General features: G+C 41.8%; 2 protein-coding genes across 2 annotated transcripts in view; both read right to left on the bottom strand.

The window, feature by feature from the left end:
* Positions 1-11,934, bottom strand: part of LOC136177545 (uncharacterized) — a 78,890-nt gene extending 66,956 nt beyond the window's left edge. Inside the window, exon 1 of the mRNA XM_065950989.1 lies at positions 11,910-11,934. Within this exon, the coding sequence (XP_065807061.1) occupies positions 11,910-11,934 (25 nt within the window). The remainder of the gene's footprint in view (positions 1-11,909) is intronic.
* On the bottom strand, positions 11,328-25,791 carry LOC109975462 (mucin-2-like). Its single transcript, XM_065950644.1, has 12 exons — positions 20,288-25,791; positions 20,057-20,172; positions 19,756-19,817; positions 19,601-19,646; positions 19,471-19,517; positions 18,852-18,973; positions 17,624-17,686; positions 16,324-16,495; positions 15,708-15,863; positions 14,768-14,850; positions 13,147-13,394; positions 11,328-12,981 (listed from the first exon to the last, which is right to left on the bottom strand). Exons 1-12 carry the CDS (start codon positions 25,761-25,763, stop codon positions 12,937-12,939), a joined length of 6,636 nt encoding a protein of 2,211 aa, XP_065806716.1. The 5' UTR covers positions 25,764-25,791; the 3' UTR covers positions 11,328-12,936.
* Between the last annotated feature and the right edge of the window lie 363 nt (positions 25,792-26,154).

The raw sequence follows: 26,154 nt of genomic DNA, 5'->3' as shown, positions 1-26,154 counted from the left end.
GGGCTCTCAATAACATGAGATTACTAAAGATTAAAACATAAATGGATTCATTTCAGACCTTAATCATGATTAACTAGGTCATGCTGACATTGCTAGTATTTTACATAACATGTGACCAGTGTGAACATAAAATAAATCCCAGCAGTAGAAAAAGAAGAGTTTGGAGGAGAGCATTTTAAAAGTAATTTTTTTGGTAAAACCCACAGCCTGTATAAAACATGAAGGTGGTCTCAGTGACGTCACATCTTTGGTACTAAAGAGGAGTTTTGAAGCAGAATGATGGCAGTCACCATGTTTGAAATGCTGACTCTACCTTTAGATTAATCAAGAGACAAAGAAAGGGGTGGGGCTCAGGGCGGGGCTTTAACATCTTTACAAACAGCTACAACATGCCTACCTGTCTGTCAACTAAGCCACGCCCCTAATTATACATGTGTAAAAAAAGATGTAAACTAATTTAACCCTGTACAGGATGTGCCGATAACAAAATGAGTTAGAGAGATCAAAATGTGTTTTGTTCCAGGCTGTAAACATGTTTATTTCTGCTGTAAAAAGGGACACTGTAATACGGAACCTAATGAGGATTGACTCACTTTCGGAGCCAGCTTCAAGTGGGCACTCGAGGAACTACAGTTTTTTTGCACTTCTGCATTGTCTTCATTTTAAAACCCCAGAGGTTTTCTGTTAGTAAACTATTTTGTGCATGAACAAAACCGAACTACAACAGTTTCAGGTCTCTCACATTTTGAATGTTTTGATGATTTTTTGAGGCCCGTCGTGATCAGGGAAGTGAAAGTCAAACACAGCTTCATATGAAACCTTCTCAGTGAGCATGGAATCATCTGGTGTTTCTCCTGTTATCCTCGGCTAACAAGGTTTGTGTTCTGCAGCGTTCTCTGAAAACAAGAGGAGAGGAGAGAAAGGGGGAGGATGGAGGAGACAGAGACAGGAGAAGGAGGGAGAAGAAGAAGGAGGGAGGAGACGGAGGGAGGAGACGGAGGGGGGAGAAGGAGGGAGGAGATGGAGGGAGGAGAAGGAAAAGGAGAAGGAGGGAGGAGGAGAATGAGGGAGGAGACGGAGGAGACGGAGGGAGGGTGGGGGAGAGGGAGGCAGTAAAGGGTAGATGGGGAGAGGAGGGGAGGAGGAGGTACTGCAGCAGAGACATTTTAATCAACTTAAGTGCCTCGAATCTGACCTGTCTCACCTCTCTTTACTCTTTCCTCAGTTTGTATTAAACACACACACACACACACACACACACACACACACACACACACACAGCTGTAGAGATCTGTTACAGGAGCAGCAGAGGACAAATATTTAGTCTTCATGAGGCTGCAGCTGTCCTGTCCATCAGTGTCGATAAAGTTTAAGTGAAAAACATCCTCCTCGCTCTGTGTTTAATTGGTGTCACAATTTCAGTTATTCGCCTGATAAATAATCGTGTCTTTAAGCTCCGCCCCTCACTGTCACACACTGAGTCTAATGTGAAGACACTCCTTCGTCGTCGTCGTCTTCCTCAGTGACAGACAGAAATATCACCACAAGGGGGCCGATCACTTGAAACATAATGATTTATTAGAGCAGCTAAATGTTTTATAAACCAACATGTCTGTCTGAAGTACAACTTTGACAAACACAACAAAAACAACCAATCACCAGAGCATATCTAGGGGCGTCTCCAGGATCTCTGGGCCCCATGAACAGATCTCACATTGGCCCCTCCCAAGCCTAAGATATGACTATAACCACACCTCCATTACACTAATGAGCCATTAAAAGGTTTAAATGAAGGTCGTCAACATTTCCAACATTTAGGATCACGAGTATTAAGTAGTACCAGATCTTAATCAAATAAACATTTATTTTATAATACAGGCGTGTAAGAGAAGTATGAGTCTTTGATAAACTGCAGTCAAACCCCTTCAAAAAAAAATATTAGCACTTTTATGGAAACGCAGTCTGAAAAGGTCTCATGAGTCCAGAGCCTCGATTACAACACTGTGTTTCCAGAGATGATTCTTCAGAAGGATTCAAGGTTTCAAGCCACACCATCACCTCCTTGGAGACCAGCAAGAGTATCAATCCTCCCCATCTGACATCTTCAACAGAACAATATATGTTATCCTGCAAAAGGCCACAAGGTCATTGGAATCAAACCCCCCCGAGAGCATGATGCTCAGCAATCAGTCTGTTGGACTCATAAAGCTCGTATCATGACACCCTGGGGGGCCTCACACCCACGAAGGAAGATTAGTCTGGTCCAGGGACGGTCTGCACTCGGCCCACACCAAAACTGTTTTTGTACCAGGATGTAAACATGGACCTTTTAACATGGGGTTCTATGGGGACTGACTCACTGCAGGAGACAGACTCTAGTGGACACTGGAGGAACTGCAACTTTTGGCACTTGGAGGTTGCTGCTTAGACAAAGGTTATCTGCATTTTAAAGTCAAAAATAGTAGTGTAGCTTGTAGCTTGAGTCGTTGGAATAATTTCATTTTCTGCTTCTCAGAGTAAAGAAGAAGTCGATGAACTAATACATTTGCATCTGCAGGCACTGAAATGCATCCAAAACCAAAAAGTGCACAATCCAGATTAACTTTTACTCACTGGACGTCTGATTTCAGTGAATATCTGCTCTTCTCTGATTAAGGCTGGAGGCAAACAGAGGACGATCTGACATTGTGAGTCCACTCCACACTGAGTGCATCTACACACACACACACACACAAACACACACACACACACACACACACACACACACACACACACACACACACACACACACACACACACACACACACACACACACACACACACACACACACACACACATTGTATATTACATAATCAATACGGTCTGCCTTAAAAGTGCAGACACTGTTCACTGTCATCAACACTGCTGCACACAACCATCCATCCATCTGCTAAATGGACCAAACCAAACGTTTATCCATCTGCCAACCATGAGGAACAAACTTTGTTTCTTTCTCCAATTGAATCTTGAATTGTTTTGTTTCGGATCTTATCGCCAAGTAACGTATCTGCGGTATGACTTTTTGTCGTATTGATACTTAAGAACTGATCGTATCATATCGATGGTAACTTAAGACATCATAAGTGAAAAACGTAGCACAAAGTTACATATCCTGTAATTGAATTGTATCGTACTATTTTGTATTTTGAATTGATTAAAGGAAAGCCCCTAAAGATGGTCCATCTCATTTTAAAGGGGGTCCCAGCACAAAAAAAAAAATGAATACACAATAACAGCGTTATCATTCTGACTGTTCAGAGGCAATGCATGAAAATGACTCTTTTTAACCGCATCTATAAGCTGTGATTGGTCAACTTTCATTCTTTTATTGGTCAGTTGTTGACTCAAATCACACGGCTGACATTTTCCTCTGACGTCCCGCTCCGGGTGGGAAAATGAAAAAAACGATATAGTGTCACATGGCATTGTTATGGAGGACTAAATGTGCCAAAATGAAATATAAATCACTATAGATCACCATAGAATATAGATGACTGCTGGAGCAGGAAACATGAAATAATTAAATAAATAGTGGAATAAATAGATGTGTTTTTACATAGAATGAATGAACATTTTAAATAATTATTTAAACATTTATTTAATTATTTATGTATTTCATAAATTATTTATTTATTTATTTATATATTACCAATTTTAGATAATTAATGACACATTTAAATAATTACTTAATTATTTAATAACACATGCATTTAATTAATTAAATAATTATATATTTATTTCTATATTTGTTGATTTATTTCCAATATTAAATAATTGATGACACATTTAATGATTTAATTAATTATATATTTATATATTTCATTTTGGTACTTTTAGTCCTCCATACATTGTTGCTAATAGTTTAAATGAAGGATATGTGAACACTTTTCATCATTTTAATCCCTTTATTTTGTTTAGCGCTAAAAGCTGGAAGTGAAAATCAGGATTTACATCATACAGTTACCGTCATTACTCAAGTAAATGAAGAAGCTGTAACATAGAGAAAACAATAGAGTGAGGAAACAGTCCAGCTTCTAATTCTAAGTGACTTCAGTAATATTTTCACAGATGTTGTGTTCCTATAAAATCTGTTTGAGTCACCCGGTCGAACATGCTGAACATGCTCTCTGCAGTACCAGCGTATAAATACATCTTTACACTGCGGTCCAGTGTGCTCTGCTTTGATTTTATTGGCCATTATTGGTGTCAGCTCTTTCCGCACCAACTGTTAATGCATCCCCCTAATAACACTCTATCTTATGTATGTTTGGCCCCAGAAACACAGAGGACAGAGTCCACGTCTGGAGGGTTGGATTATGGAGATTAGGTCAGTGCATGATGCTAAAAAAGCATCTGTTTTATATTAGATACCACCATTTATTTAATCACCCACATCCTTAGCAGTTTTCCTTTTTAGGGAAAATGAATTTCCTTGTCGAGCATTTCAAATAAATTTCACTGAGCGTTAACAAAACAGTCAATAACTTCTGTTGAATTTTGGCAGGAACAGATGCAAACTAATCCAGAAGAGGCGGCATTAATGAGGCAGACTGGTCGAGCTGTGGGGAACGAAACACCCATGGGGTTTAGAGGCCTCGCTTACTATTGACTTCACACATCACTTCCACTGCTGGGCATCATCAAAGACAACAGGAAGTAGAAGAGCTAGAGAGACCTCATGGTAGGCTGGAGGCTTGGTTTGACCTTTGGGACGATGCCTTCAGGTGTATGAAGAAGAACTTATTTGTTAGCCAGTTTGCAATCTCAGAACCCTTTGGCAATCCCCGTCTACCTTCATCTGACGGTAAATGCCTCATTGCTCAGTATGCTTAATATTTACTTTTAATTAAAAAGAAAGAAAACAAAAACAGGTAAAGGAATCCTGTCCTGGTCTCAGCAGCAGCTTTAAACCTGGAAACTTTCCCCTCGACAAGACACGTCAGATATTAGCTTCTCCTCCGCCACTCATGTTGGCAAAGTTGATTTTAGAAATCGAGCCCCTTGATATTGATTGGTTGGTGAGCGAGAATTGATGAGGGTGGCGGTGTCAAAAGTTGAAAAGTTGGGAGCTTCAGTGGACTAGTGGTTGGTGCAGGTGCCCCATATTCGGCTGTGTTCCTCTCGGGGGGAGGCCTGGGTTTGATGCATACTTTCCCGCATGTCATTTCCCACTCTATCTCTCTCTTCCTGATTTCTAAAGTCTGTCCTGTCTCTAAATAAAAGATTAAAAATCCCCAAATTTAACCTAAAAAAGGAAGTTGAAAAGTTGAACTTGCTGATGCTGAGGGCGTTTTCCCGTTCAGGAAGCAGAGCTTGAACACATGCCCCCTAGTGTAATGCAAACAGCATCGGGTCGAGGACAGAACCTTGTGGTACACCACAAAAAATGGACCAAGGCAAAGAGGCTTTAACCCATGACATTTCATTTTCAAATAACACTGTGTGGTGAATAATGCTTCCTCCTTTTGCAAACTGTGTTAAAATGATTATCTATCATACTAGAAACAGAGGATTACCTGATTATATTGTTTGTTAAAAAAGGGAAGAAATGGGAAGAAAAATATTAAATAAGGGTGTAAAATGCAGTTTGTACACATTGATGTTGCTGGAAACTTGTTCTCCATAAAATGAATGCTGTTAGCATTAAGGGGGAGGCAAATCTAAAATGGGAGGTTTCTGAAATAGTTAAGATTTGTGAAGAAGAGCTGCTGGGACTTAAGCCTAGGACTGAGCACACCTGGTTTGGTTGCCAGGTAAAAGACCCAAAACACCAGATATTTCATTGATGATCAGTAATAAGAATCATGTCTGCCAGTGAACTGTGTTTCTGTGTCTTCTCTCGGGTCGGTTTCTTTTGGGTCGGCAGGTTTGGACGCAAACAGAGAAAGAGCAGTCCACCATGAACACTGAAACATCTCCCTCTAATCTCTGATGGTGTTGAGCAGGCTGTGTGCTGCTGATCCACATGTATTATCTAATTGCTACTGCAGCAACACTGACAGGGCATAACACATCAATCCCTCCCCCCTCCCCCCTCCTGCCTCCCCCACTCCTGCTGCGTAATTAGTTTTCCTCCGTCCATCTTTCACTGCTCACTGAGACTGCACACACACAGAACGGGCTCTGTGAACATTCGAGGGTAAAATGAATCCTCTGTTTGGAAAGTTTACTGTCGAACAGCTCGGAAAGTCAAAGACTAAAACCAGGAAGAAGACCTCGATGCAGACCCTGAATCACCTGCTCTGTTTTATCAGATACAAAAATAACAAGAATCCCTTACCGAGACTTTGGTACGAGTAAACTATGTTTAAAAAAACTATAAATAAGGGAGCCTAAAAACATTCAAACATTTAGAATATCCATGAAAGACTTTTGCAATCATCTTAAATTTAGGCTTCATAGGATACGAAACAGAGAGGATTTAAGATACAACCCTAAACCAAAGAATATGAAATGAAAGGTTATGATACGGAGAGATAGGATCAGATACGGTACCAGAGGGTTTATAATATGAACAGAAACAATACGTTAGGATACGATAGAAATCCTACGATACGGGCTGATCTGAAATTATATGAAACGATGCAACATGATACAAATGGATGTTATACAATATTGTTCCCATGTGTATGGGACAAGAGACTCAGGCCTGTATCACAGTTCTCAAGCCTGACTAGAGTATTTTGGAGGGAACTGAACAAAGGGGTCTTAGCCCAGCAACCCCCCAACAGAAACCAACGAATAGGTGTGAAAAGTGGGGGGGTGTCTGAATTCTCTATCCTCATTGGAGGAGGCATGAGGTAAACCCACAGGCAGCTCCAGTCTTTAAAAGCAATCACCAGGCATTGCTTCCTTCTCTTCAAGTGTGGTCTGCCGACACCAGAGGATACCCTCTCCATATGATGGACTCCAGCATTCGAGACAAACCCTTTCCTTCTCTTCAAGTGTTGTCTGCTGACACCAGAGGATGCCCTCTCCAACAAGATGGACTCCATCATTCGAGACAAAGCCTTTCCTCCTCTTGACTTACATAGGTTAAACTCCAGAGCTGAGGTTGCTCAGTATAGGTAGCTCTTCACATGCTGAATTCAAGCATCAGAGGATTCAGCTGACTACTTCCACTGCATATTTTTAGGAGTTTTGGGCGCAATCAGATGCTATCAGGTTCGAGCAAAAAGAAGAGTTTCTTTCCTTTGATTTTTCGTAAGACGTCATTGAACGCAACTGGACAGGAGCGCTGAAGGAAGCCCACTGATCCCTGAATCCACAAGGACACATAAAGAACTCGGCTCCTGCAACCAGAAGACCCTATAGAGCAGCGCTCTGGTCGAAGATGTGAATCCCGCTACCCTCCTCCTATATCTGCCACGAAGGAAACCTGCCTGAATCTGTTGATTTAACATTCAACAGAGTGACGATCTAACCAACTTTGCAACGATCACCAGGAGTTACCCCAAGTAAGAGCTTTGGTCTGGGTAGAAATAGTTTCAGAAATAGTTATGTTTCTTTTATAACCACTGATAATTATGCATCATTGTTGACGACACGTCACATTCTGTATATTATCTGTTGTAAGCTGCTGCATTTGTTTTATTGTAATGAACTGCTGTGTTTGTCTATGTGTGTAATGCTATGCTAGTTTACCTTCAGTCAACGGCTTTCACAATCAGAAAGACCAGTGTACCCGCCGTTGAATCAAAGTCCGGCCATTGGCTTTCTGGTGTTTAAGTAACAGTTACTGAACTCAGCTCAGAGAGCTCAAACTATTTCAAAAGGTAGCCACACGACTTCCTTTGTTGTCCACCATTTTTGTCACCATGTGACGAAGCCACAGGGTGCATTGTCTCTCTCCACCATCTTGTTCTCTCTATCTCTCTCTCTCTCTCTCTCTCTCACACATCTACATACACACTCATCTGCACACACACACATTTACACCTCATCCACAAGCCTTTGCTTGATAATGTTTGTTGCTTAGATTAGTTTATAATAGTTATTTGTTTAATTAAGTTCATTGATTTTGGATTGATGTTGCTTTGTTTAAATAAATTCTGTTATAATTTAAGAGAGCAGTTGTTTGTGATTACTGGTGTATTTGCATTGTGATATAAGCTGGGTAAGAAGGCTTTGTGTACGGATTTCACGCCTTCAATTTATTAAATATAGTTATTTATTATTAATAATATTAGTAATTAAATAACTAATTTGAGACTGATTTGAGTGATATTTTGGTTATATTTACCTGATTACAGGTTGGTGCCCCAAAATGAGATTAAACATAGTTTAATGATATTTTATTTATATTATTAATAATTAAGTATAATTATTAAAGAATATAACCAAAGTTGATACAACCCCAACAATATGAAAACAATACTCAAGGATATATTAAAGTATGACTCAGTATGATTTTACCAACGAGTATGATACTATATGATATGATAAGAAACGAAACAATACAATTTGAAAGGATACGAAACATATCAAATTTGTTTCGTTGCAATGTGAAACGGCACAACTACGATATGATACTGTAAAGTATGTTACGATTCGTTCACAATTTAGTTCAAAGTTTCTTAATTTGTTTGCATGGTTGGACTGTTTCATCCGTTTGATGATAAGAGGTACTACTCATAGAGGAGGATGTTACCCCCAATTTCCACAATCCGTCAGCGGCATGCACTACGCCGCCATTAAACGCCACTCTCAGCGCCACTACGCTCTACTCCATTTAAAATACGTCTATTTTTGCTGATGGACAAAAAATCTTCCTCAGAAAGACAAAACAACTTGTAGTACTCCTGTGACCTTTTAGCTCTCCTGTGATCTTGTAGTTCTCCTGTGATCTTGTAGTTCTCCTGTGATCGTTTAGCTCTCCTGTGATCTTGTAGTTCTCCTATGATCTTGTAGTTCTTATGTGATCTTGTATTTCTCCTGAGATCTTTTAGTTCTCCTGTGATCTTGTAGTTCTCCTGTGACCTTTTAGCTCTCCTTTGATCTTGTAGTTCTCCTGTGATCTTGTAGTTCTCCTGTGATCTTTTAGCTCTCCTGTGATCTTGTAGTTCTCCTGTTATTTTGTAGTTCTGTGATCTTGTAGTTCTCCTGAGATCTTGTAGTTTTCATGTGATCTTGTAGTTCTCCTGGGATCTTGTAGTTCTCATGTGATCTTGTAGTTCTCATGTAATCTTGTAGTTCTCATGTGATCTTGTAGTTCTCATGTTATCTTGTAGTTCTCCTGAGATCTTGTAGTTCTCCTGAGATCTTGTAGTTCTCCTGAGATCTTGTAGCTCTCCTGAGATCTTGTAGTTCTCCTGTGGTCTTATAGTTCTCATGTGATCTTGTAGTTCTCCCGTGATCTTGCAGTTCTCCTGAGATGTGTGTACAGCTGCACATGGCTGAGTTCACGTTCCAGAAATGGACCCAGTGGGGCAGGGTGAGCGCCACCTAACTAAGTAAAACCATGGCGCTGATGGACCGTGATGCGCACGGAGTATATGTAAATTGGGGGTCAGGCGGGTAAGACATCACTCTCGGTGCTTATAGACGGTTCATACATCATTCCCTCAAATTCCCTGAATAATACCAGGAATTTAAAAAGAATATGAAATATGAAGAAGACCTTGGATGAAGTTGAAATTCCGACTTTGACTTCCGAGTGTGCAGAATACAAAGATCATTTGAAACCATAAAATCGTTTGAAATTTATGTTGACTTGTTTCTTTGGGTCACACAGACTTTTGTAAGGAACTTGTTTGCGCCAAAGTGGCACCACTGAGGTCACAGGGATGCCCCCTGTGTCCGGGTCTGTCTCAGTTGGTTTAGTTTGTGTGTTTATCCTCAGGCTTGTATATTTTCTTACAGTGAGCCGCTGACACAGAGTCCTTTGTGTGAACACACTGCCGGTTAAATCCAATCTGTTTCAAGTTTATTTTTACACAAACAATAATAACCATTAAAAACATAAAGCAGCAGCAGATATTAAAGGTTTTTAAAATGAATGATCTAAATATTTCGGCTTCATATTTCTGCCTTTCAGTAGCAGACATTTTTAGCTCCCATTCAAAACAGCAGTTTTTATTCTGCTCCATTCAGAGCGTCTCAGAGTCGCTTCATGTAAATGAAGGAGTAATGCACGCACCTGCAGGCCTGTTTTAACACACATATCATGTAGATCCAATCAGATGAGACTTCTTACATCATACTGTTGTTTTTAAGTGTCCTGTATGTACACTGCTGAGTGAACCGTGTGGCTGCTCAGGTTAGCGTACCTCGTGTGTCTCTTGTTCTGTCACTCTCCTAAACTGACCCTTACAGAGTTGTTTTGAATATGCATCGTCCCTATTCAACTGTACAATTGATAAATAAAGGAATGAAATCCAGGACCGACATTAGTTCCCACTCCTTCAAATCCATCTTTTGTCTGCACAGTTTATTCTTTGGACACAGGTTAACACAGATCGAGTGTCTATGCTACATATTTGATGATGATGTTTTAATGCTCGTTCTGCTGAATAAAGATGTGAATCACTTTGTCAGTGGTATTTCATTTCATACATTTACGTATGCAGCTGATGGATTTCAGTCAAATTAAACCAAAGATGGGGTCAGAGAGATATAAATGAACATGCTTTCCTGTCAGTAATCTCTAATAATAAATAATAATACAGATTCATCTTATTACATTATTCAATTGTGCTTATATTTAAATGAACAGTTGTCAAAGTAAAGCTTTTGAGTGAGTGAACATCAGTTTGACTCACAATCCTTCATCATAGTGAAGCTTGATCAAAATAATGATACAGCGCCCCTCAGTGGATGCACAGTGTAAGTACACCCTCTGTTTTGCATTTTTCATCACTACGGTTGAGACTTTATTGCAAAGTCAAATCTGCACATTAAAACATGATCCTAATAACCAGCTCGTGTGTTTATTCAGTTTTTTTTGTGATTGATTTCTAAATCATCAAACTTTGGATACTTGATGGGTTTTTGTTTCTGATAAAGAAGGTCTTTCCCTCAGGAAAATAATGAGAACAGACATCACATGATTTGAGTCTCCTCTAACAAACCTCCTACATTAATTGTCTGAAAAGAAATATATCAGTAAATCAAGCAAACAAATTGAAGTTCAAATTAAGTAACTGGTTCAAAATGTTTCAGATACAGGTCAAATAATTCTTTTTTCTTTGTTATTAGTTTTAATAAATTGCTGTATTGTTCAAACTTGATCAGGAACCCTTGTACATCATCTCATTTCAGTTATTAATCATCAAAAGAAATCTAGAGAGTCTTTTAAGTTATGAACTTTTATTAACATAAAGTGCATCAAAAGCAATAAACAACATTTACTGTTATAAAATCAGATCCTAAATGAAACTAATACCTAGTTCACAGAGTATGGCCTGACTCTGGTAGTCGGCTGTTTTCTCTGTTTATGTCTTTCATTTATGTTCAACGTGTGTTTAGATCCGAAGTCAGGGTTTGTATAGACCACCACAATCATTTCTTAACCTGCAGTCGGAAGGTTTGCAGGGACCAAAGTTTTCTTCAACATTAAGAAAGAGGAGAGAGACAAGTTATAGTTTCAGATCAGTAAAAGAGAGACTCATCAGCATAACGATGAATAGCAGAGTTTGGAATATTTTTAGTTCAAAGCAGTTTATGTGACTTGTAAACAACATTGAACCCAAGAATGATGACTTACAAGGAATTTTGGCTTTGAAAATAATGGTGTACTAAAATCCATGGGTTGTGTAGTGTGTGTGTGTGTGTGTGTGTGTGTGTGTGTGTGTAGGGGGGGGGGGGGGGGGGTGGAGGGGTGGGGAGTTGAGTCTCTTTCTGAATCTTGGTGAAGGATGGTAATTAATACCTTTGTTCTTTGGACTCTTGGCCATTTGTTATTCTAAAAAATGGAAATAAATTAGGAAAGAAAGTGTTGCTGCCAAAAACTTCCACGGGATACTGAGCCCCTGAAAGCTCAGTTAAGAAAAAAAAGCTGTTTGTAAATCAGTTCCCACGGTTCACAAATCCATGTGCGAGGCTCAAAATCAGATCTGCTATCAGTGGCTGATAGCACAGATTGCCCAAATCCTTGCACAGTTTACAAATCCGTGCATATGGTCTCTAAATGAATGCACACAGTTTACAGAACAGTAGCAGATTATATGAATCTGTGCACAATGTTTATGAAACAATGCACACAGTTTAAGTAACTTGCAAAGTTTACCCCTCAATTGGCACAGATTTACAAACAGCTTCTTATTTTTTCTGATCTGATGGCCTTAATGTTACTTATCATTGTAACTTTGAATTGCTGCCAGGTCTCCTTGTTAAAGAGATCTTTAATCTGAATGTGTCAAACCTGGTCAATTAACATATAAATAGAAATAAAATAAATAACAATATTCAAAAACTAATTTGTATCCTAATAATAATACAAATAATAACAACTGCCTCTCTTTGGTAAACTTGAACAAGTCCAGACACATTTTAACATCAGATATCGATTGTGATCGGTTGCGCCAAATCATAACAAATGTTAGCAGCAGACGATTTACAGAAAGAGTAGGTCTTGACTGTACTAGCGGTTATAGTACTTACAACCTTTTCAACACACTCAACACTAATCCAACATGAGCACAGCACTAAGCAACTCAAAATATTGATGTGTATTCTTTCATTTTAAAAAAATACTTCAAATGGCGGTGTGTAATTGGAAAAGAGTTACTCATGATGATGAATGAAAAATAAATAATCGTCACTCCTGCAGATCTGCTGCAGCTCAGATGAGATCAATAGACTGTGAATTTGTTTTTTGAACACTGCAAATCATTTTTCATGTTTTCTTTGTTTATTTACAGTTATATTTTCGAAGACAAAGTTTCTTGGCGTGCCACTCAGACATCCCAGGACGTCCTGATCTGAGGCCTGTTGATCCTCATCTGTGAAGAGCAAGAAAGAAAGAAACATAAACATGACGTTAACGTATCAATAAAATAATCAAAAGTGTGGAAGGATGGAGATTCTTCACATTTAAAATTTATCTTGAGACCGAGATTATCACTCAGAGCAAAAGATTGTGTGTTGGAGTGGATGTAAAAACTGACCGGCTGGTTGACTGAGTTTCTGAGTTGACGGGCTGGACCAGCAGACTGTGAGTATCCAGAAATATTAGAAGGAGTGATGTGTCTGTGAGCTTGTCGTGACGGGGGGAACATGCCCGCTGACTGTCTGTAGTCAATCTGTGAAGATGGACGGGTCGGCTGGTAGGCAGGTAGAGGTTGTCTGTAAACATCTAGGTCCTCTAAGTGGACGGTTGCTTCGCTCTGAGTGAATGTGGGGTTTCCGTAAACTTCTGAAATTAGAACAAAAGAAAGGGTTAATTTAAAGACCACATACAGAGTAAATTACCTTTATCATGTAATTTTGTGTAGCAAAAAAACTGACCGATTTAAACATTAAGTCAAACAAATAAACAAACTGGTCGAGGCAGCAGTAAACCAACATCCCTCTGTGTCCTGTGAGGATAAATCTCTGTTTTTCTGAATTTAGTGTGGTGCGTTTGTAGACAGTGATGTAACAGCTGTTTGTGGCTAAAACATCATCTTCCTCTGTAGGGATACTTTCTGTCATGTTGTCACACACAGAATAACAATCTGAACCTGTCAGGGACTAAAATGACAATGTTACAGTCTGTTTACCTGCTGCAGACGCTACATTCTGTTTACCTGCTGCAGACGTTACAGTCTGTTTACCTGCTGCAGATCTTACAGTCTGTTTACCTGTTTCAGACGTTACATTCTGTTTACCTGCTGCAGACGTGACAGTCAGTTTACCCGCTGCAGACGTTACAGCCTGTTTAACTGCTGCAGACGTTACAGCCTGTTTAGCCGCTGCAGACGTTACAGTCTGTTTACCTGCTGCAGGCCGAGCAGATCTACATCAACAATCTCTAAACTTTTTATACCTATCAGTCTTTTCCATTCTGACATGTAGAAGTCTAATATGCTTTAAGACTTTAATCTTTATTAGTCAATAGTTTGATACTGTTTCCATAGCGTGTTTATACACCAGTTTTTGTTGTATGTCCTCCCTTTATACTGCATGATGATAACCTGTAGATTAGGCCTAACCCTGATTAGACCTAACCCTGAAACCTCTCCCAGTGAACCAGACCTGCCTCTGCGAGTCCACAAAGCACACAAACACTCCCTGGAGCACTCCCTTCCCTTATTTCTTAGGTTTATAATTTTCTCAATGTTAAACTTAACGGATAATCACAACCAACATTGGCGTTTCCAAAGACCAAATATATTATTTATTTTTTTCTCTATATAAACCCTGTTATTGTGGTGCTAAAACTTGACACTCCTAAAACGTCTGCAGTAAAAACGTAATTCTAACAACTGCTGCAACAACACTCACAGAGGGAGAGAATGTGTGTGTTTGTGTACTTGTGTGTAGATATATATATATATATATATATATATCTTGAGGGGACCTCCGTGTCGTTTCTAGTTCACAAAGAGGGGACCAGCCAGCAAAGAGGGTTCAATTTGTGACGTCCCCTCTTGGACATGCCTTAAATCATTCTAAAATCATGCCCAAACCAATACTATAGGTGTTTACGTGTTTTAGACTTAGAAGCCCACACTTGGTCATTGAAGAAGAAGGTTTGTCCCTTGGGCGAGTGTGTGATTGTGTGTACGTGTGTAATAAATGCATTACCATCACCGTCAATGTTTGATCTGGACCACTCAAAGTCCTCGTTCAGCCACTGATTCACCAGCTTGTCTTTTATGTCTTTGTATCTGCAGACAAAGCAGAGAAACAGTCAGATTTTATTACGAGAATAAACATTTATCCTGCAGTATGAAAAAAGTAAAATTTAACACAACTAGAAAAATTGCATTTCCTTGCAGAAAATGCGTTGAAATGCTGAAAACTGATATGCAATAAGAAATAGTTGAAAATGTAGAGAATGAAATATAATAATTGAAAGCTGTTACTTTTTTTAAAGAGTCTTTAGAAAACTATTTTTATGAATTGGTGCTATACAAATAAGTTTGATTGATCATAAAATGATTGACTGCCATGCTGAACAACCTGAAAAGTAAAACATAAAGAGCTTTTGTTAAACTTATATGAAGTAAACTTCATCAAGGCAATAGCACGACAATAATGTCTCTGAGAGTTCCTAAAAGTATTTTTGATCAAGTTGAAAAAAGGACCAATTGCTGGATAAACTGGATAGTTTTAAATGATTGTGTACGTGATGCCCAACCAGGAAGCTGAAGGGGTTAAATATGTTAAACAGCTCTTCCTGGGTTCCCTGTCATATTTATTGGGTATAACATTATTCACTCCCTGCATTGACCAAAAACAGAGAATCATAATCTCATCAATAAAACAGACAAGTGAGTTAATACAAAAAAATTAACAATCCCAAAATCAACTTTTTAAAATAAATTTGGTATAAAAATAATCTCAAACTCATAAATCTTGGACATTCATCATTTGAAGTTTACCGTCAATTAGAACATTTAGTTTGAGATTTTGTTTTAGAGGTACTTCTTTCAATTTATTTAAAATTTTGATGAAAATAACATCATGACAGCTAAGCTAAAGCTAAAGTGTAGGAACATTTTACCACCGGTGAGAATCTCACCTCCTCTGTTTGTTCCTTAATACGAACGCCGCCAGGACTCCCACCAGCACCAAGAGAACAGTGAGCGTCACACTCAGCCCGGCAAAGAACGCCGTCCTCTGTATGGGCAGTCTGCAGTCATCGCTCAGGTACCAGGTGGAGGACAAGTCCACACAACTGAAAGAGGAAGGAGAAGAATGTTAAACTAAAGAGACGGGGAGGAACAAAAAGCAACAGTTTAAACTCTCTTTCAAACTAAACCTCCTCTGATCAAACAGATAAGAAGGCGGGAATTAGATCATGTGATACAAATATCTGGCACTGATCATGTTTAATTCAAATATCTTAAATGTAAAAGATATTTTTAAATTATTATATTCAATCTCCATGTTTAAACTAAACATGAGGGTGCTGCTCAAAGCATCCTGGGATACCTAGCTATGCTAACGAAGCAACAACAAGCTCCACATGAGGTTTTCAAAGTGTTAAAATCAGCTGCTCATTGCTGAAAGTATTATCCATTTAACAAGAGCCTCTTTCATCAGACTGTGAAGACGTAAAAATAAAAATATCAACATGAAACAATGCAGCAGAGGGAGACAGAAACAGGACTGTGTGACAGCGGAGTAAAACTTACTGGCAGAGCGGCCCGGTGGCTTTAAACACTTTGCACACTCCCTTGTTGTAGCATGTTTTATGCTTGTCGTGTTTCGGATGGCAGGCAGTCACACAGGTTACCTTATTATTAACCTCCGCAGCCTGGTAGAAATCAGTCACATCTGCATCCTCATTCAGCCTTTCACAGACCGCTGGTGAAAGACAGGAAGAAGAAGAAGAAGAGGATGAAAACACTCGATAAGCATTGTGCATGCAAAAACAGTTATGGCTTCTTTATAACACCAGCAGGACACGTTAAATACCACCATGTCCTAGATACATTACCTCTGTTTATTATTAAATGTAATATTTAAATATCTGAAGCAGTGGCGGCTGGTCAATAGAGGGCACTAGGGCGACGCAACCATTTAGCACGGATAAGATTTTTAAAATCAGTTTTTAATATCGTCTGAACTGCAAAGAACATTTTGTGTAGTTATTGTATAAAAAGTATAATCTGCAATAAAAACATAGATTTAAAACCGTTCTGCGTGTCTAAAGTTACTGACTTGTGACGTGTTTCTGGTCTTGAGTGCTAGCTCTGGTCCAGTGCTCAGGGCCGCCATTGACCTGCGTTATCGTTTGCTCATTTGCTCCTCTTCAAAAAAAGAGATAGGAGCTTCGATGGCGCTGGAAAAATTAACGCATTACACACCACCACCCAAAAGGAGGCAGCAGAGAGACATATCCCATGAACTGAGACATAAAGAGCGAGTCATGCAGCGTCACTGGATCAGAGCATTGAATGTTTATAAAGATGGATCAGAGCAGCAGACCAGACGAGCGTGAGGCTGCCTCCACAGAGGAAACATATGTCTGGAAGTAAGAGTGCATGTGGTGATGTTTGTTGAGTATGTTTAGTAATAAGTTAAAATTATCGCAATGCTAATTCTGTTAGCCAGTTCATGGCTGAGAGTTTTGTGTTTTTGTAAATTACTCTGTTCATGTTTAAAACAAATAAGGGGCTTGAATTGAAAACTAGAAGATAGCTACAAACCATGAGCAACATGTTTCATTCTATGTTGTGGAACCTGAACAATGAAAATCACTTTCCAATCAAATAATATTCAAATTATGTCACATGCTCAGTCTATAAAGAAGATTCTCAAAGGAATTTAAATTGTTAACATATCCTTTGAGTCATTCTTTTAAGCTTAACACACACACACACACACACACACACACACACACACACACACACACACACACACACACACACACACATGCACACACCCACATACACATTTTCAAACAAATACAGGACTTATGGAGATACTGACATTGAAGATCTGGTTCTGTAGGCGTCACTGTCGGCTTCACTGTGACATTAAAACTCGGGCAGTCTGAAAATTAAAAAACAAAAAGATAACAATCAATTTATTAAAATTGTGTGAAAATTATTTTTCAATTTCTTTGGTATCAGCCGTTTATTTACCCATGCTTGTATCACAGCACCAACAAGTTCTCCAACCCTAATCAACAAGTTTTTTTTCCCCCTACTATCTAATAGAATGGTTCTCAAAAGATGACACCATCATTATTAATTTTCTTCAATGTCCAAGAGGAGGCGTCTCCACTGGTTGTAAACAGAATTCAGATTGTGAAGAAGTCTATGATAAAATGTTTCTATAGTCAGGTGATTTATTACCTCAGTAAACATTTTCCTAGAATAGAATAGAATATATCTTTATTGTCATTGCTATAAAAACAACGAGAAACAATTTAGCAGCTCCAGTCATTTCCAGCACACACAGATGGACGGTAAAGGCATTTCACTGCCTGTGGAAAAAACTGTTTCTGAGTCTGTTTTTTGAGTTTATGATCTCAATCTCCGGTTTCAAGTCTTCTTCAAAACAATTTCATGTTCACTTAATAAATAATGGTAAACTTTGGAGTCAAAGAGACCAGAAAGCAGGCGAGGGGTTAGAGGGGCTACCTGTGATTGACAAGCTGCTACAATGGTGACCTGAAAAATATCTTGTGTAATGTCCGATTTACTTGAAAACATTCTGAGGACTCAGCTATTTATTTTCTAAAGTAAACACATTTTGTTTAGAGTCCAACTTAATATCACAAACACTAAAATTACAGATGCACCTTGCTTTCTGAGGTAGCTGTAGCTGAAGACTTAGCAAGAAGAGCAAGGGTTTCCCTCGCTCCTCCCCAGCTCCACCCCTTTTTTCAAATACGGTTCCTTCTGGCACCAAAAACCAGAAAAGATCGAGTAAAAATGCCAAACTTCAGGATACAAACCATCAGCTATGCAACAAAGTCACATCAAGGTAGCTACCTCCACATTTGATACACAGTCTATGTTAAGAAGTCAATGTTAGCATGTTAACATGATGTTGATGTAAAAAGAAAACTACATCAGTGTGTGTGCACATCAACCACTACTAGTTGGACTTTCCTTATCCTTATCACAAGCTCTAAATCCTCATAAAGAATTGTTTTTTTTCTAATCTTGTGTTTTCATGTCCACACACTATTGGGAAATGTCTCTCTTACCTAGAGTGCAGCCAACAAGGTCACCAACAGCCTCCATAATTTCTTCAGTATTATTCACATATATATCCTCATAATCAGGGTTATTTGGAATTGCCAGGATGACATCATGTTTGACATCAACACTGATGGGGAGAGAATTCAATATGTCAGTTTCAGTTGGTTTTAAAAGAAAATATTCAAAAATGCAACAAATAACACAATTCAAAACATGAGATGTTGCTGAGATGTAGTCTCTTTACAATTTCATTTGTTTTATTGTTTCCTGGTTAAATATTGTTAAAAATAAATTATATTTTAAGTTGCAATAAGTCAGATGATGATAAACTAGCTTCATGGTGAGACACCTAAGCATTTTAAATCTAGTTGAATGTAACTGTTGACACCGCTGGTAGAATAAGCAGTACAGCTGGATTTGTTGTCTCATTTGATAATACATATACAGTATCTGTAAAAGCTGACACCTATTGATAAAGCAGACACAAATTTTCCAGATAAGACAAGCGTGGTAATTGAGATCAAATGCCCTGAGTGATGTAAAAACTTCAAAGTCAACTTGTGATACAGCCATAATACAGTCCAGTACATCTTTATGTCATTGGACATTTTATTCTCTACTTACCCGACTCTTGTTGGTGTGAGATCTGTGCCTTCAGCCCTTAATTGTATCTGAAATGGTATGAAAAAAACCCAGTTACATTTTATTTGATCTTTTCTCTGAACTATTGGCAATGTTTTTTTAAATTATTCACCTCTTCCACAATGTTGGTTGATAATCTGCCCAATGGGCTTCCTGGGCTATAAAGGAACAAGAGAAACAATCTTAAGGAGAAGAAGATTTGCCACCAAAACCAGTTGTTTTAAAAACAGTTTTAAAATTGATTATAAAAAATGAAAAGTACATCACCTGACACTTATGACCACCACTTCTTTAACATTTTCTATCCTTATTTTGTAATATTCCTCCATCTGAAAATAGTGACATAATAGAATATCAATATCTTCATGATATTAGTTTAGGTCATATAATTGTGTTTTCGTTTTATTAAATACAAGAAGAAAATATGCTGTGATATAAATAAAACATTTAGGTTAAATCCAATTAGACATCTCTTTGGAGAATAATCCTTTATTTCTCTTTAAATGGACGGATGTCCTGTTATTGTTTGTGCTTTTTCAGACTAATACTCTGTAGCCATGTATCTCACCTGGCTGGTGAAGTTTCCAACAAATTCTTTGTATTCCTGTGATGCCTCATCCTCATATTCATCAATATATTCCTCATTGATGTCTATATTAACCACAACCGTTCTGTTGATTGTATCTGTATGGACATAGAAATATTTCATTAAATATCAGTGAAGAATAAAGTTAAAATAATGTTGTCTTTAAAAAACGTATATGATTTAACATTAATTTACTATAGTTATTTAATTTACCTGGCTCAACAGCAACTTCAACATGTTCACAGACAGGTCCAATAAATCCAATGAGACATGAGCAGTTGTGACCATTGTCAATTCCTCCGTTTTGGCAAATTAAAGGCTTACGAGTAGTGGATTGGGTAGTTGGTTGAATTGTTGGAGTGATAGGTGGTGTAGTTGAAGGTACAGTTGTAGCCTCAGTTGTACCAGGCTTATCAGTTATGGGAGTGCCCTCAGTTGGTTCACTTGTTGCATGAGTTGTACCAGGCTGATTAGTTGTAGGGGTGCCCTCAGTAGGACCACTTGTTGCCTCAGTTGTGCCAGGCAAATCAGTTGTGGGCGTGCCCTCAGTTGGTCCACTTGTTACCTCAGTTTTGCCAGGCTGATCAGTTGTGCCAGGCAGATCACTTGTGGGTGTACCCTCAGTTGGCCCACTGCTCTTCTCAGTGGTGACAGGCTGATCAGTTGTGGGAGTGCCCTCTGTTTGTCCACTTGTTGCCTCAGTGGTGACAGGCTGATCAATTGTGGGGGTGCCCTCAGTTGGTCCACTCGTTGCCTCAGTGGTGACAGGCTGATCAGTTGTGGGGGTGCCCTCAGTAGGTCCACTTGTTGCCTCAGTTGTGACAGGCTGATAAGTTGTGGGGGTGCCCTCAGTTGGTCCACTCATTGCCTCAGTTGTACCAGGCTGATCAGTTGTACGAGTTCCCTCAGTTGGCCCACTGGTCTTCTCAGTTGTGACAGGCTGATCAGTTGTGGGAGTGCCCTCTGTTGGTCCACTTGTTGCCTCAGTTGTGCCAGGCAAATAAGTTGTGGGCGTGCCCTCAGTTAGTCCACTTGTTGCCTCAGCTGTGCCAGGCTGATCAGTTGTGCCAGGCAGATCAGTTGTGGGCATGTCTTCAGTTGGCCCACTGGTCTTCTCAGTTGTGACAGGCTGATCAGTTGTGGGAGTGCCCTCAGTAGGTCCACTTGTTACCCCAGTTGTGACAGGCTGATCAGTTGTGGACAAGCCCTCAGTTGGTCCACTTGTTGCCCCAGTTGTGACAGGCTGTTCAGTTGTGGTCGTGCCCTCAGTAGTTCCACTTGTTGCATCAGTTGTGACAGGCTGATCAGTCGTGGTCGTGCCCTCAGTAGTTCCACTTGTTGCATCTGTTGTGCCAGGCTGATCAGTTGTGGGCGTGCCCTCAGTAGTTCCACTTGTTGCATCAGTTGTGACAGGCTGATCAGTTGTGGGAGTGCTCTCAGTAGTTCCACTTGTTGCATCTGTTGTGCCAGGCTGATCAGTTGTGGACAAGCCCTCAGTAGTTCCACTTGTTGCATCCGTTGTCACAGGCTGATCAGTTGTGGACAAGCCCTCAGTAGTTCCACTTGTTGCATCAGTTGTGACAGGCTGATCAGTTGTGGGGGTGCCCTCAGTAGTTCCACTTGTTGCATCAGTTGTGGTGGTGCCCTCAGTAGTTCCACTTGTTGCATCCGTTGTGCCAGGCTGATCAGTTGTGGACAAGACCTCAGTAGTTCCACTTGTTGCATCAGTTGTGACAGGCTGATCAGTTGTGAGGGTGCCCTCTGTTGGCAGATTTGTAGCCTCTGTTGTGCCAGGCTGATCAGTTGTGGGGGTGTCCTCAGTAGGTCTACTTGTTGCCTCAGTTGTGCCAGGATGATCAGTTGTGGGACTGCCCTCAGTTGATCCACTTGTTGCCTCAGTTGTGCCAGGCAAATCAGTTGTGGGCGTGCCCTCAGTTGGTCCACTTGTTACCTCAGTTGTGCCAGGCAAATCAGTTGTGGGCGTGCCCTCAGTTGGTCCACTTGTTACCTCAGTTGTGACAGGCTGATCAGTTGTGGGAGTGCCCTCTGTTTGTCCACTTGTTGCATCAGTTGTGACAGGCTGATCAGTTGTGGGGGTGCCTTCAGTTGGTCCACTTGTTGCCTCAGTGGTGACAGACTGATCAGTTCTGGGGGTGCCCTCAGTTGGGCCACTCGTTGCCTCAGTGGTGACAGGCTGTACAGTTGTGGGCGTGCCCTCAGTTGGTCCACTTGTTGCCTCAGTGGTAACAGGCTGATCAGTTGTGGGGGTGCCCTCAGTTGGTCCACTCGTTGCCTCAGTTGTACCAGGATGATCAGTTGTGAGAGTTCCCTCAGTTGGTCCACTCGTTGCCTCAGTTGTGACAGGCTGATCAGTTGTGGGGGTGCCCTCAGTTGGTCCACTCGTTGCCTCAGTTGTGACAGGCTGATCAGTTGTGGGGGTGCCCTCAGTTGGTCCACTCGTTGCCTCAGTTGTGACAGGCTGATCAGTTGTGGGCGTGCCATCAGTTTGTCCACTCGTTGCCTCAGTTGTGACATGCTGATCAGTTGTGGGCGTGCCCTCAGTAGGACCACTCGTTGCCTCAGTTGTGACAGGCTGATCAGTCGTAGGTGTTCCATCAGTTGGTCCACTCGTTGCCCCAGTTGTGACAGGCTGATCAGTCGTGGGAGTGCCCTCAGTTGGTCCACTCGTTGCTTCAGTTGTGACAGGCTGATCAGTCGTGGGAGTGCCCTCAGTTGGTCCACTCGTTGCCTCAGATGTTACAGGCTGATCAGTCGTGGGGGTGCCCTCAGTTGGTCCACTTGTTGCCTCAGTGGTGACAGACTGATCAGTTGTGGGGGTGCCCTCAGTTGGGCCACTTGTTGCCTCAGTGGTGACAGGCTGTACAGTTGTGGGCGTGCCCTCAGTTGGTCCACTTGTTGCCTCAGTGGTGACAGGCTGATCAGTTGTGGGCGTGCCCTCAGTTGGTCCACTTGTTGCCTCAGTGGTGACAGGCTGATCAGTTGTGGGGGTGCCCTCAGTTGGTCCACTCGTTGCCTCAGTTGTACCAGGATGATCAGTTGTGAGAGTTCCCTCAGTTGTGACAGGCTGATCAGTTGTGGGGGTGCCCTCAGTTGGTCCACTCGTTGCCTCAGTTGTGACAGGCTGATCAGTTGTGGGGGTGCCCTCAGTTGGTCCACTCGTTGCCTCAGTTGTGACAGGCTGATCAGTTGTGGGCGTGCCATCAGTTTGTCCACTCGTTGCCTCAGTTGTGACATGCTGATCAGTTGTGGGCGTGCCCTCAGTAGGACCACTCGTTGCCTCAGTTGTGACAGGCTGATCAGTCGTAGGTGTTCCATCAGTTGGTCCACTCGTTGCCCCAGTTGTGACAGGCTGATCAGTCGTGGGAGTGCCCTCAGTTGGTCCACTCGTTGCTTCAGTTGTGACAGGCTGATCAGTCGTGGGAGTGCCCTCAGTTGGTCCACTCGTTGCCTCAGATATTACAGGCTGATCAGTCGTGGGGGTGCCCTCAGTTGGTCCACTCGTTGCCTCAGTTGTGACATGCTGATCAGTTGTGGGGGTACCCTCAGTAGGTCCACTTGTTGCCTCAGTTGTGCCAGGCTGATCAGTTGTGGGGGTGCCTTCTGTTTGTCCACTTGTTGCCTCAGTTGTACCAGGCTGATCATTTGTGGGGGTGCCCTCAGTAGGTCCACTTGTTGCCTCAGTTGTACCAGGCTGATCAGTTGTGGGCGTGCCCTCAGTTGGTCCCCCCGTTGCATCTGTTGTGGCAGGCTGATCAGTTTTAGGAGTGCCCTCAGTAGGTCCACTTGTTGCTTCAGTTGTACCAGGCTGATCATTTGTGGGGGTGCCCTCAGTAGGTCCACTTGTTGCTTTAGTTGTACCAGGCTGATCATTTGTGGGGGTGCCCTCTGTTGGTCCACTCGTTGCCTCAGTTGTGGCAGGGTGATCAGTTGTGGGGGTGCCGTCAGTAGTTCCACTTGTTGCATCAGTTGTGACAGGCTGATCAGTTGTGGGGGTGCCCTCAGTAGTTCCACTTGTTGCCTCAGTTGTGACAGGCTGTTCAGTTGTGGGCGTGCCCTCAGTAGTTCCACTTGTTGCATCAGTTGTGCCAGGCTGATCAGTTGTGGGGGTGCCCTCAGTAGTTCCACTTGTTGCATCAGTTGTGACAGGCTGATCAGTTGTGGACAAGCCCTCAGTAGTTCCACTTGTTGCATCAGTTGTGACAGGCTGATCAGTTGTGGGCGTGCCCTCAGTAGTTCCACTTGTTGCATCAGTTGTGACAGGCTGATCAGTTGTGGGCGTGCCCTCAGTAGTTCCAAATGTTGCATCAGTTGTGGCAGGCTGATCAGTTGTGGGGGTGCCCTCAGTGGTTCCACTCGTTGCATCAGTTGTGCCAGGCTGATGAGTTGTGGACAAGCCCTCAATAGTTCCACTTGTTGCATCTGTTGTGACAGGCTGATCAGTTGTGGACAAGCCCTCAGTAGTTCCACTTGTTGCATCTGTTGTCCCAGGCTGATCAGTTGTGGACAAGCCCTCAGTAGTTCCACTTGTTGCATCAGTTGTGCCAGGCTGATCAGTTGTGAGGGTGCCCTCAGTAGTTCCACTTGTTGCATCTGTTGTCCCAGGCTGATCAGTTGTGGACAAGCCCTCAGTAGTTCCACTTGTTGCATCAGTTGTGACAGGCTGATCAGTTGTGGGCGTGCCCTCAGTAGTTCCACTTGTTGCATCAGTTGTGGCAGGCTGATCAGTTGTGGGGGTGCCCTCAGTAGTTCCACTTGTTGCATCAGTTGTGACAGGCTGATCGGTTGTGGACAAGCCCTCAGTAGTTCCACTTGTTGCATCAGTTGTGACAGGCTGATCAGTTGTGGGGGTGCCCTCAGTAGTTCCACTTGTTGCATCAGTTGTGCCAGGCTGATCAGTTGTGGGCGTGCCCTCAGTAGTTCCACTTGTTGCATCAGTTGTGACAGGCTGATCAGTTGTGGGGGTGCCCTCAGTAGTTCCACTTGTTGCATCAGTTGTGGGGGTGCCCTCAGTAGGTCCACTTGTTGCATCAGTTGTTACAGGCTGATCAGTTGTTGGGGTGCCCTCAGTAGTTCCACTTGTTGCATGAGTTGTGGTAGGCTGTTCAGTTGTGGGCGTGCCCTCGGTAGTTCCACTTGTAGCATCAGTTGTGGGGGTACCCTCAGTAGTTCCAATTGTTGCATCTGTTGTGCCAGGCTGATCAGTTGCGGGCGTACCTTTAGTAGTTCTACTTGTTGCATCAGTTGTGCCAGGCTGATCAGTTGTGGACAATCCCTCAGTAGTTCCACTTGTTGCATCAGTTGTTACACGCTGATCAGTTGTGGGGGTGCCCTCAGTAGTTCCACTTGTTGCATCTGTTGTGCCAGGCTGATCAGTTGTGGACAAGCCCTCAGTAGTTCCACTTGTTGCATCAGTTTTGACAGGCTGATCAGTTGTGGGGGTGCCCTCAGTAGTTCGACTTGTTGCATCTGTTGTCCCAGGCTGATTAGTTGTGGACAAGCCCTCAGTAGTTCCACTTGTTGCATCAGTTGTGACAGGCTGATCAGTTGTGGGGGTGCCCTTAGTAGTTCCACTTGTTGCATCAGTTGTGACAGGCTGATCAGTTGTGGGCGTGCCCTCAGTAGTTCCACTTGTTGCATCTGTTGTGCCAGGCTGATCAGTTGTGGGCATGCCCTCAGTAGTTCCACTTGTTGCATCAGTTGTGGGGGTACCCTCAGTAGTTCCACTTGTTGCATCTGTTGTGCCAGGCTGATCAGTTGTGGGCGTGCCCTCAGTAGTTCCACTTGTTGCATCAGTTGTGCCAGGCTGATTAGTTGTGGACAAGCCCTCAGTAGTTCCACTTGTTGCCTCAGTTGTGCCAGGCTGACCAGTTGTGGACAAGACCTCAGTAGTTCCACTTGTTGCATCTGTTGTGCCAGGCTGATCAGTTGTGGGCGTGCCTTCAGTAGTTCCAATTGTTGCATCTGTTGTGCCAGGCTGATCAGTTGCGGGCGTGCCCTCAGTAGTTCTACTTGTTGCATCAGTTGTGACAGGCTGATCAGTTGTGGGCGTGCCCTCAGTA

This window comes from Labrus bergylta, chromosome 22, assembly GCF_963930695.1.
Source record: "Labrus bergylta chromosome 22, fLabBer1.1, whole genome shotgun sequence".
NCBI lineage: Eukaryota > Metazoa > Chordata > Actinopteri > Labriformes > Labridae > Labrus > Labrus bergylta.
Note: the sequence above shows the minus strand (reverse complement) of the source record. Positions and strands in the feature narration are given on the sequence as shown.